This window comes from Corvus cornix, chromosome 5 (assembly GCF_000738735.6).
Source record: "Corvus cornix cornix isolate S_Up_H32 chromosome 5, ASM73873v5, whole genome shotgun sequence".
Taxonomy (NCBI): Eukaryota; Metazoa; Chordata; class Aves; order Passeriformes; family Corvidae; genus Corvus; species Corvus cornix.
The window spans coordinates 27492972-27506198 of NC_046335.1; the positions used below are offsets into that span (position 1 = coordinate 27492972).

The 13227-nt window shown below is 40.3% G+C and overlaps 1 protein-coding gene across 1 annotated transcript in view; it reads right to left on the bottom strand.

Moving 5' to 3' along the window:
* Positions 1-12993, bottom strand: part of SCFD1 (sec1 family domain containing 1) — a 52512-nt gene extending 39519 nt beyond the window's left edge. The window contains exons 1-7 of the mRNA XM_039552467.1: positions 12931-12993; positions 7936-8006; positions 7163-7251; positions 6115-6205; positions 5269-5391; positions 4106-4193; positions 330-419 (exon numbers count right to left, since the gene is read on the bottom strand). Coding sequence (XP_039408401.1) covers positions 330-419; positions 4106-4193; positions 5269-5391; positions 6115-6205; positions 7163-7251; positions 7936-8006; positions 12931-12961 — 583 coding nt within the window. The 5' untranslated portion in view covers positions 12962-12993. The remainder of the gene's footprint in view (positions 1-329; positions 420-4105; positions 4194-5268; positions 5392-6114; positions 6206-7162; positions 7252-7935; positions 8007-12930) is intronic.
* Between the last annotated feature and the right edge of the window lie 234 nt (positions 12994-13227).

The following is a 13227-nucleotide window of genomic DNA, read 5'->3' on the forward strand; positions in this document are numbered from 1 at the left end:
TTTTTTTAAGAATGACAAATCCAAACTCAAAGCACTATTATCTTCACTGCAAACTAGGATTTTGTTAAAACAGTGAACCCAAACCTTTGCATTTCTGTATTCTTCTCCCATTCATACTGAAGACTAAGACTCAAATCCCATGAAGGACAGCCCTTATTGTACTTTACAGTGATATAAAGCAATAATTTGAGCAAGATCATTATCCCACTCTGTGAATTATTGAGATTTTGGTCACAGATTGAATTCTGCATTTAATTTTCTATATGAAATCACTAGACTTCTAGTTATCTCACTGAATAAGGAAAATATGCTAGAATTTGGAAACTTACCAAGTGTAACAAAAAAACAGAAGAGACTATCAACAATAGTGTCCATTATAGTTTCCATTTCTGTGTCTGTTATATCTGGTCGGTTAATGGCTAAAACAGTGTGGAAAAAAAAATAGGGTTAAATAAGTTCATGCCACTTTAATACTGAGAAGGCAAACCTCTTCTAATCTGATGGCTGTTAGTAGTCAACAGATTTTGGTGCAGAAGAGATTACATCCTGAAATGCCCCTCTTAGCACATCTATTAGTTTCCACCCCCCTTTTTTTTTTTTTTTTTTTTTTGAGAAAAAAATTGGGAGAACTTAATTAATGCTTGCTGTATAAGGTCAAACACTACACAATCATTTCCAAGTCTCTCTGACTGCATATGTTATCTTTTGGATTGTGTTAGTATTGCATTAACAAAAAACCTACTAAGAAACATGTTCTAGAAGAGAAATGGCCATCCACTTGACAAACATTTTTCAGGAAAAAAATCCTCAAAAATTACCTGTGTAGTTTAATTATAGTATGTAGTTATCTATATTCAGAATTTCTAAACCCCACCTCTTGTATCGAGATTCCTTTTTTTTCTCATAAATTTACTGTCAGTCTCTAGATTAGGGGTAATTCCCAAGTTATAAAACATTTTACTTGACAGGAAAGAGAGATTTCCCTCCCACATTTACGTCAGAACAGAAGACACGCAGCAACATTTCTCTTAAGTAACTAACCCTGACAAGAATATAAGAGCCAACAGGCAACATCAAACCAAATCTTATCACAGACCTCAAGTCAAGCACTATCTCAGGATTCATGCCATAAATTCTATCCTTGTTTGTTTTACTTTACCTTTAAAAATTTTTCTCATAATTATCTGTCATATCCTCTTTCTTCAAAAATTAATTTCAAAGCTCTAAACATTAATAAGCCTTCCATTCTAAATTTATGCATGGCCAGCCATAACCATTCTCTAACTTTAAAGGTGCTTTTTTTCCCCCCCATCTTTTCTCCTCTAAGAACTTTAGAGATGTGGATTATATTTCAGCAACTATACTTAGCAAGCCAAAGTTTTGACTAGGCTGACAGCAGCAATAGAAGTTTCAAGTTTCTGAAATACCAGCACCAAGAAAGGCAGACCATTCCCAAAATCTGTATTTTTCTGTAATGACAAAGCTTTGAAATTCACTGGGGCTATAATTCTGTACTTATCTCCAACTAATGGTCTCCCAGTTTATAGGGGTGAAAAAACCTTACTTTTACTCTCTTGCCTTTTCCAATTCTAAAATTTAATTCCCATCATGTTATTATGTTTAAAGTACTCATTTCTGATGTTCCTGTAATCTGCATACTGTCAGTGCCTTCTAATTTTGTCTAACATGCACATTTTATGAGCACATTCCTTTTCTTGTACCATAGCAACCAACACAGATACTCAGTATTACTGCTCCTTAGATCAACCTTTGGGAAACTTCATTAAGAATCTTTTGGTAAAATGTTCTACCATGTTTTCTATACATTTCTCTCTCTCCACTCTAAGAAGGTTATGGGGAATGCATCTATTACAGAAAAGAAAGCATAGGTCTCCTACATTTTTCTGTTGTACTGCAAAATTCAATCAAATTGTAAAGAATGGTAAAGAAGCATTCAAATAGCATGAAACAGCATATCTCAAATATCAACTTTATACCAATATTACTCATTTATTCTTTCTTCTACACAGTCTTAGAGAAACAGAACCAGAGAGAGCCTGAGGGACTATCTAGTTGGTCTTCCTTTCCAAAGATGAGTTAAACCCATGTAATTTCTGCATCTAAACCAATTCAAATAGCTTCCCAGACATAAAAATACCATAACATTTACAGGTAATCTAATATTTCACTATTTTTAAAATTAGAAAGTGCCCCTAATATCTGGTCAGAAACTTTCTCGTTGCATTTAAACTCATCACTTCTTGTCCCTTACTAAACAAAGGGCATGTATTATGCCCCTTCTGTCTACGAAAGTCTTTCACATAATTGAAGGATTTTATCATGCTTATTTGTCCTGACATTACCTCTCTGTAAAAGCAGTCATATAGCCAAGAAATCACAGAACTGAAATTTAACCTGTTTTTTTATATCTGCTCTTGGTTCACCCATTCAGATACATTCGTGGGCACGCGGCAGTGCTGCTGCAAGAACAGCAGCCATCACTCAGTACCCTCAGATTTACACTGACTTTTGTAGATGATGAAACCGGCAGTCTCCTGCTATACTCTCCACAGGCAAAAAAGCCCACTTCTTCCTCACCTCTGCACTCCTACTGACTGTCTGTGTCAGATCTAGAACTCACACAATAAGACAGATCAGCCACTGAGCTCTAATGGAAAACTCATCACTCTCTGTGGGAGATCAGGTTTCTGTTCCATGAGCTTTTGGAAACAGCCCACTTCTACATTGGTTTAAACATGGTGGCAAATTTCAGCGGCCCCAGAGAGGAAAACAAGCCAGATAGAAACTGATGGGTGCAAAATGTTTTCAGTCATTTAAATTCAAATTCCTTGTTAGCACAAGCAATCTTATGACAGTCAATTAAGTATCTTTATATACACAGGAACGCATCACAAAACAATTATTTTTAAAACTCTTAACATCAGGTTTTAGTGAAAAAAATAAAGTCTGCTTTTCAAACAAAAATGCCCTTCACTCTGCCAATGGAATCAATCCCTAGTACTGAGACACAACTCAGTATTATTGATCCGGTTTTAAAGAAAGGTACTGACTTTGGATATTGGGCAAGAGAGGAGAAAAATCTCACTGCCAAATATTATACATACAGAGACTTCTCATCTCTACCTGGTCACTAGGGAGTATTCCACGCACCAAGAATTAGCTGTGTGACACTGTGACTATACTAAAGGAATGAGGAGCTGCTGCAAAAATAGGACTATCTTAACTTTTGCTTCTTCTGTTGCATTGCATTTGTACATCACACAAAGGAGTTGGTATTTTCTAAGGAAAGAGTCAATTAAACACACACTGCAGCTCTGAAATTACTGGTTCTCTGGAGGAGAGGAAGAATGAAACTACAGCAGAGGCAGCAAGACAACATACCCTGTAACATCCAGAGTAAGGGGCAGGAGCGGTGGAGTGGTAGTTCCCTGTACATTTATCACAATTAATGGGTCAGAGGAGTACATAAAATCAGCACAATGGAGGGAGGAAGATCACGTGGATAATAATGACAACTAGTATGTATGTTGACTTGAGCTGCCATAGCACCAAAGCAACTGACCTAAGGCAGCCACTTGCTTTTCCCGCTAGGTTCCAAATCAAGTTGAACAGAAGTCTTGAGAAGAAAAAGAGTTCCAGGAGGCTGACTTCACTTGCAACTCTGAAACTTTGTGAAGAAGCTGACATGCTTGGCTCACACGCTTGCAGAAGCAATCAGCATTGCTTATTGTCTAGAATGCCCTTTCCCATCCATAGTGACTATCTAATGTGAAAACAATACGTAATTTTTCCAACATTATTCCTTGTATAAAAAGTGTTATTATCCATAAATGTCTATACCACAGTTTTCCTTTGTTATTTAAAAATACATATTTATTTTTCAGTATCCCAATCACCATGTGATAAAGATGCTGAAATGAGTATCTAAGAACTGCTTCTTTCATGACTTTATACATCTAACAGGTTATCCTGAATTCTGAGCAGATCAAAGCAAAATGAAGTAATTGCTGGTTATTAGCTACAAATTCAAAAGTAAATTTCAACTTCAGACATTCTGGTATAATTTCCATATAAATTTACTTACCACGATATGAAACAAGTTCTTTGTTTTGGTTACACAATACAAACATATCATCTTCTAAAGTAATAAAATTAAGATATTGATCAAACACCTAGAAATCAAGGAATAATGGTCAGAATAGTCCAGAGTGAAGCATAACAAAAAAATATGTGATTAACTGCTACTTAATTTTGAACATTTTACAGGAATACCTATTCAAAGAAATAAATGCAAGATATAATTTATGAATTAAAAAGCTTGTGTAAGGATTCAATGATTAACACAAAATATTAAGAGGACTGAAAAGTGCCAGAACTGTCCAACTGTTTCCGTGGACAAAGTTCTAGTAGCCAAGTATGACTGAAAAAACGCATATGGAGGACATTTCATTATTGTAGGTTCACTTTTTATGAATATGAAGGACTACAACATAATCAGCACTGAGCTCTCAGGCAAGAGAGAGGAAAGAGGGCAATATCTGAACAGTAAGATATTACAACTCATGACTTCTAACTTTTCTGTAACACACCTGTACATTCGGGAAAAAGTTAAACTTCTCTATAGCACAAACTATTAATGAGACATCACAGCCAAAAAACAGATTTAGGAAAGTTAATTTTCAGTGCTACAGCAATTTCCTGCTGCTGACGACCTAAGGCTTAAACAAAACTAGTAGTGTTCATTTTATTTCACAATGGGTTCTTTCTCTCATGCCAGTAGTACTTATCAGAGTGAGAAAAAGTGAATGTATTTATTACTTAATAATTTACAGGTTTCGGTACAGCCATTCAACAAAAATAAAAGTAAATCCCTAAAACATGCCTTTAAATCACAGAGGTATAGGAGTGTAAAAAAGTGTGTATATATGAAATATTATTTCAAATGAGAACTGCACTCACACTGCTTTTTTTGTGTATTTAGGAGCTAAAACCCCACCCCAAGATATATGCACTGAAAGCACTCATTCAGCTGATGAGATCAGGAATACTCTGAAACCACTGTTATTTCTCCTCTTATCATTCAGCACAAAAATCCTGCAGCATTTGGAGTAATGACAGCTGAAGTATGGTACTAAGCTGCATTACTGGGATGCCTGTAGGTTCTGTTTTTTCCCCAGCATGCCTGAAGATAAGAATGCAGTAACACCTGTAATGGTATTAACATTAGGGACTGGGGGACTTTCTTACCTTAGCCACTTGAGTTACTGCATTAGCACCTATAGCAGCATTTGCAATATCTTCCAGTTTACTTCTCGAAATGGCAGAAATGAAGTTTAAATAGTAAGATTCATAAAGCTGGTTTCGAAGATCCTAAAAGAAAGAAAAATCACAACACTTTTCCTGAATAAGTACTAATACATTCCTGACTAATTAAAAGAAGAAATCATACTTTTACTGTGTGATGTTAAAGTTATCCACAGTCAAACTAAATCTTCAGAAGTGCTTAGCTGTCTCTTCATGCAGCTCTTTACACAGTGTTTTGATTACATGTCCAGATATAAACAACCTAACACAGAACTGCAAAACAACAGGAAATGACATTTAAGCTGAAAGACAGCAATTACTATTCCACACCTTACTGCCGACCAAAAAATATCCTTTGCTCTTCTCCTTCCTTTGGCAAAGATGTCAACCTTCCATCTCCTTCCCAGGAATGTGAAAATTTGAGATTAGCCTAATCCAGTCTTCCCACTCAAAGCAGTATCAAACTGTGCAGGTGATTTAGGATTGTGTCCAGTCAGGTTGTGAACCTCTCCAAGGACAGAGACTCCACAAACTGTCCAGGCAATCTGTTCCAGTGTTCAGCCACCCTCATTAAAATAACTTTTTCTAATGTTAAATGGAGTATTTGTACCCACTGCCTCCTGATATATTCACCCTTCTACTCGCTGGGAAATTGAAGTTTTGCATAATATTTTGGGTAATATTTTTCTGAAAAGTATGTGCTAATAACAGTCACACTCTGGTGAGTGCAGGATTCCTTCACTCACCCTGTTGTGTGGACTCCTTTGAAACATTACACATGCAAGTTACCTGGCACATTCGGTCAATATTTTCTTCTGTTGGCATTACAAAGTAAACAGCTGGAACATCTGGAATAGCATCCCGATCTGAATGCAAAAGCCTGACAGTAAGAAAAAAGACATCTCTTACGTGCTGTTTCTCTGATATGTGTAAAATTATACAAGTTAAAGTAACTATTTATTTGTACAGACAAATATAATTTCCTACAATTTCTTTCTATATTTAGCCAGAGTTTTAGCAAGAAAGAAAATCACATTTGTATATAATTTGGCTGAATATATTAATAGATGTTTTCAAAGTTTATTCAAAGCTTGAAAAAAGGCTTTAAAAATCTTCAAGAGGAAGCTAAAATACTGCATCCACAAAGTTCATATGTGAACTGTTGACATGGTAAAAAACCACTGTTAAACTTGCCTTTCCTGCTCAAAGGCAAGGTGCTTAGATGTTTTTCTCATGTTTCTGCTGATGTGTCAGCATATTGAACTGTGCTTCCATTTCTAGTCTTCACTTAGCAAAAGTTAATAAACTTGTAAAAAAATAAATGTATGTTCAAAGTTTCTTCACTACTATTACCACAGCTAAGGAATGACAGTGGACTAGGTAAATGGAATCTGGTGAAAAAGAAATGAGAAATCTCTTAAAATAATACTTATAGATTTCATATGTTTGACAGCAGACAAGTAAAATCCATGTGTAAAAAGATACACAAAGAACATACACAGTCTCATGAAACAGTTTGTGCTAATATAATTTTAACATGTATTATTAGAGAAGGATTTGTACAGACAAATTCCAAAAGAACACCTACTGGATAGTTTTTATTTTTGAACAAGGGCCTCCTGAACCGAGCAAGAAATCCTACTGAACAGTGTTTGGAATTGTATCTTCACTCCCTGATTCTGAATAATGCCATCTGATTTTAGGAACAAGTCAGTGTATAATCTTTATTTTAGCAGTTATTTAGTAAATGATTTTTCACTGATTTGTTCATTATTTTAGGGAACATTAAAAAATGTTCTTTTTAGAAAAGTATTCCCAATTTTTTAAAAGTACTTACAGATGCAAAGTGATCCCCATATCTCTTAGCTCTTTCACTGACAGCAAAGGTGAGATGATATCTTGGCCAAATCTGTCATAAATGAGAACCTGAACAGATACACATCATCTTATAAAGTGCTGTAAAAAGTGGATGCTGTAGAATACAGTAGATACAGGAATTCAGGTTTAGGGAACTACTATCCTAACCTGAAAAGTGCTTCAAGAAATAAACATCTACCAATTTATAATAAATCATTCATTTGTCAAGGACTTCCATTTGTGCTTACAAATAAATAAAATATGAAAAAACCCAAAAAAACCCTCAGTGATAAAGGGGGAAAAAGAATCATCACTTCTATCTCCTGAAAAATGTCTTGTCAAACAAGAGTTTGCTGTCAGAAATTTGTTATTGTATGTGCAGTTTTTCTGACTGCATTTGGGAGAGAACAACAGGAAAATCAGGTAAGAGAAAAAAGGAATTAGTGAAAAAAGAAAACAGATGAAGAGACAGAATGTCAACTCCTCATGAACTACAAGTAATTTTAAAGGTAATAAAGCTAGCTTGAGCTCAGCTTTTTCAAGCTATCAATAGTTCTTCCATTGGGCTTCTTTCTGACTCAGGTATTTTTTCAGCAGTTCTGATATTCAATTTTGTGTATTTACAATACAGGAAAAAAAATTTTGCACAAGTTAATAACGTAAGACAGATGAACTTGATTTAGCTAAAATCTGCAAATTGGAACTTTTCTGAACACTATAAAATTCTCTTACTCTGGTTCCAAAAGTTCTTACCTTCCACACTGGTTCTCCTGTGCTGTTTTTAACAGGAGGAACATTGAAGTTCAGCATACGTTTCAAAGCCACTGGAAAATAAAGCCAAATAATGCTTTAATCTCTTTACACTTGACCAACAGCGATTAAACACCTTAGCAGGATTTTATTATACATTTCATTTGAGAGGAAAACCATCACAAAATATAAATGCAAGAAATCACATTTTCATTATTTTTATGCAGCTTTGACTGACAGGTGGCTCACATCAGCTAGAGTTTATGGGCTCCAGAAGACACTGCAAAAAGAAAATAAGCAAGTTCTAAAACACTAACTCTTCTTAGTTATACAAGCTACATTCTAACATGGTTTGCCTTAAAAATAATTCCAGTATCTTCCTGAAGGTGCATTCTGTCCAGTGGGAACTAGTTTGCTTTATTCCCCGATCTGCTTTTCCTACCCCACAGGAACAACACTGTACACACCAAACAAAAAATACCTTTATGCCTGACTAAAATCAGTACACAGTTTGAAAGATTTTGAGAACTCACATGAAGAAATTGCTAGTTTAAGGGGTACAAAAATAGCCTTAGTTTGCAGCAGGAAAACTCTTTGAAACAGGAATGAACTTTTAACTAAACTTTCCATTCACCATACAGACCAAAGCAGATTGCTTCACCTACTACTAATTTATAAATCTATTATATAATGAATCCTTCCTCATTTATCTGATTAAACAACACAGTATGTGCTGATCTCCCAACTTTTGACTAGCAGCAGCAGACTATATGTGCTATAGTGGCTATTCTCTTAAAACTCGTAACAAAATCATCACAGAGTTTTGCAAAGAGGAAAAACCTGCAGAGATTAGAGCGATGTATACCACTTAGCTCATAAATGGAGAGTGCAGAAACTATTAACTTTTGACTCTGGCTGAATGAACATACTCAGTGCAGTTCTTGGGATCTACAGCATCACAGGTCATGTCAGGCTGGAGAAGACCTTGGAAGACCTCCAGTCTAACCTCCTGCCCAAGGAGGCTCAGCTCTGAGGCTAGGCCAGGCTGCTCAGGGCTTTATCCAGTCAAGTCTCCAGGGATGGAGATGCCACAACCACACTATGCAATCTGTGGCACTGATTGTCCTTGAGGAGAAAAAGCTTTTCCGGACATCCAGTTTGAACACCTTGTTTATGTTATGCAATTTATGCCTGTTGTGCTTCACCCTACTGCCATACACCACTACAAAGGGGTGTGGTTCCATCTTCTCAGTGCTGCCCATAGGTCTTGGGGAGCTGCTGTAGGGTCCACCCTGAAGCCACCTGGACAAAACTCCAGACAGAACAAGCTTTAGTGCTACAACCTCACCAGAGACCCTGACCACCTTGGTAGTCCTGCTGACTCCCTCCAGCTAATGGTCCACTGGGACCCCTCACAAGCCTTTTCGACAGAGATGCTCTCTGGTCTGGCAACCCCCTACACTGCTGCCTGTACGTGCAAGAGGTTCTTCCTTTACAAGTGCAGGAATTTACATTTGTCATTGTTAAATTTCGTAAGATCTCTGCTTGCCCATTCCTCTTGCCAATCTAGGTGCCTCTAAATGGCAGCTCTGCCCTCAAGTAGAAGAGATTTCCCTAGTTTGCTGTCACCTGCACACTTAATCAGACTGCACTCTGACTTGTCCTCCAGGTGACTGACAGACATTTTAAACAGGAGAGGTCACAGAATACACTCATGCAGTGCTCCAGTTGTTACCAGCCTCTAGGTAATTATGTCTGATTAATTACAACTCTCTGAGCCTGACCATCCAACCAGTTTTTTTAATGTAGCTGGTTGTTCGTTCATGTAGTCCATGATACCCTAACTTGGCTGTAACATCACAGTGTCAAAAGCTTCGCTGAAGTCAAGGTAAATCACATACTCTACTGTCCTGTTGCCTACAAATCCAGTCATTCTATCACTGAAGGTAATTAGGCTGGTCAGGCATGATTTACCATACATAAATTCATGCATGCGTTTTCCTTTATGTGATGTGAAGTATCTTCCAATAGGATTCACTCAATGATTGACTCCAAAGTGACACTAAGGCCTGGAAGCATTTGTAGGTGAAGACTGAAGCAAAAGCAGCACTGGTTACCTCAGCCCTATCTGTGTCTATCACCACTAAAAGACCAGCTCCATTTAGCAATGATCCAACATTTTTTCTTACTCACATTTCTGCTACTAATGCTACATCAGAAGCACTTCTCCTTTCTTTAGATACATGCTGCACAGCTCAACCTCAGTAGAACTTTGGCTTTCCTAACACCACCTCTATCCATGGCCAGGCAGTGTTTCTGATGTCCTGCTTCCTCCTGTGTACTGCCCTTTCAAATGACATTACTAGCAGGGAAACACGAATGTAGGAAAATCCAAGCTAGCACTGAGTTCTGAGTCTTGCTGCGCTCCAGCCTTCCACTTGCTTCATACTTTTTTCTTGTTTTTTAAAGACCATGGAGGCAGCCCTGAAAGTTGATTACAGGCTGCTCCTGGATTCTTTGGCACCTCACTGCTGGTGACATCTTCAGTCATATGAACAATTTTATATAAAGCTGTATGGCTATGTACTTTGGAACTACTGGAGCTGCAGCAGCTACATTGCAGAGTTTATCATCTAAAGTAAAACTTGGCATAAGCTCTCTGCTAAGAAAGAGTAATCAGACTAGTAATGTGCTGTGACAATCATGTTAACATTCAGCAAGTGTCCAAGTTTCTTTTTTTGTATTCACACTGCCATTTCATTTACATTAATGCTAAATGTTCTCTGGGGCAAGGATCACGTTTTTACTGTGCTTGCACAATGATATGCTTTGGTTATGAAACCAATCCTGGTTATGAACCAGCATAAAGGTCACAACAGATGGTGCACATGCATGGTAATACCATCACTAAATGATAAGAAACATTTTTCTGAGTATCTTTTACTTGTTGAATCTAGCTCCCAACAGAAGACAACATGGATTCATGTGTAAAGGCTGACTGAAATAATCAAGTAACAACTGTTGGTGACATGGACAGTGGGACTGAGTGCACCTGCAGCAAGTTTGCCAACAACATCAAGCTGTGTGTGGTCACAAAATCACAGAGTCATTTAGGTTGGAAAAGACCTCCAAGATCAGTGAGTCCAACCTTTGACTGATCACCACCTTGTCAACCAGATCACAGCACCAGGTGATATGTCCAGCTGAACACCTCCAGGGATGGTGACTCTACCACCTCCATGGGCAGTCCATTCCAATGTTTAACCCCTTCCACGAAGAAATTCCTCCTCAATAAGCTGGAGAGAAGAGAAGCCATCCAGAGGCACCCTGACAGGCTTGAAAAGTGGGCCTGTGCAAACCTCAGGAAGTTCAGCAAGGCCAACTCCAAGTTCCTGCAGCTAGGGCAGGGCAATCCCAAGCACAAATACAGGCTGGGCAGAGAATGGATTTACAGCAACCCTGGGGAGGACCTGGGGGTGTTGGTGGAGGAGAAGCATGACATGACCTGGCAATGTGCACTTACAGCCCAGAGAGCCAACTGTACCCTGGGCTGCATCCAAAGCAGTGTGGCCAGCAGGGTGAGGGAGGGGATTCTCCCCCTCTGTTTTCCTCTGGTGAGATCCTACTTGGAGTGCCGTGTCCACATTTGGGCCCAGTATAAGAAGAACTTGAACTTGTTGGATTAAGTCCAGACGAGGACCACTAAGATGATCAGAGGGCTGGAGTACCTCTTCTGTGAGGAAAGGCTGAGAGAGGTAGGTTTGTTCAGCCTGCAGAAGAGAAGGCTCCAGGGAGACCTTATAGCATCTGCCAGTATCTAAATGGAGTTAACAAGAATCCTGGAGAGGGACTTTTCACAAGAGCATGTAGGGACAGCACAAGGGGGAATGGCCTTAAGCTAAGAGAGTAGCTTTAGATTAGATATAAGGTAAAAATTCTTCCCTATGAGGTTGGTGAGGCTCTGGAACCGGTTGTACAGAGACCTGTGGATACCCCATACCTGGAAGTGTTCAAGGACAGGCTGGATGGTGCTTTAAGCGACCTGATCTAGTGAAAGGCATTCCTGCCCATAGCAGGCAGTGAATTAGAATGAGATGATCTTCAAGGTCCCTTTCAACCCAAACCAACTGGTACCAAAAAGTGAAGCATACTAGTAAATATTTAAGGTCCACGGAGACTGTGACAGTTGTCAAGGAGAAAGTGACATGATTACAGCTCAACTACTGACTACAACTTTTGCAAGCAAGGGAAGTAGAGGACTACAGAGTTGACATCCCCTGTGCTTTAGGAGTATGTTCAAGGCTTTACAAAACAGCATCAAGGTAGAGAAGAATCAATTAAGGATTCTCACCCATGTGTAAGAAGGGATGGAATAACAAATCCTTTACTCGCAGAAATCCTAATGCACAATCAGTTTAGTTGTTAATATCGTATTCTCAGTTTCTTGAGGGTCAGCACACGCTCGCATGCTGCTGTATTGTCTTAACAAGGGCATAATAACAGCAGCTTTATTTTTGCACCATTAAACGCTGTTTTCCGTCGATCCTTCCCACCGGCAGAAGGAAGCCGAAACGGAGGGTGCGCTCCCACGGCCGCGGGAGAAGGCACCGCTCACGGCCCGGGCCCGGCCAAGTCCCGCCCCGGGGGCGCCTTCCACACCTCGGCGGCACCTATGGCCACGTCCCCGGGGCCTGGGGCCCAAGCGGGGCCGGGGTCCCTCTGCGAGAACTGCGGCCGAGGCTCCGGAGCCCCGCCGTCCCGGGCCCGCCGCTGCAGAGGCGAAGAGAAGGCGGTAGAGGGGCCGCCACCCCGTTGCCGGGAGACCCAAGCCGGGTGAGAGGGCGCGAATCCCCGGCGGAGGCGCGGCGGCGCCCGCAGCCCGCCCCGGGGGACAGAGGCAGGCGCCGCAGCGGCAGCGTTCGGCCGGCTCCGCTCCCCGCCCGAGCGCCGGGAGGGGCCGGTGCCGCCCGCGCGGCGGGACCGCGGGCAGGCGCTCACCTGTCTGCTTCTCCCGGATCCCGGCCGCCATCTTCCCGCGCCGCCGGCCCGGCCGCCCCGCCCCGCCCCGCCCGCCGCCTGCGCAGCCGCCGCGACACGTGGCGGGCCCTGAGGCCGGGGGCGGGCCCGGCCCGGCTCCTCGGCAGCGGCGAGCCGGGAACGCCCGCCTACGATTGAAAACACGGGCCTGTGCTTTGCCCTGGCTGAGAACAGGGCGGGGACGGCCTTTTCCATCTTTTTTTCTATTGAGTAGGTGGTAGTTTATGCTCTCGGACTGAAGTTTCAAGAAAGAGCTTT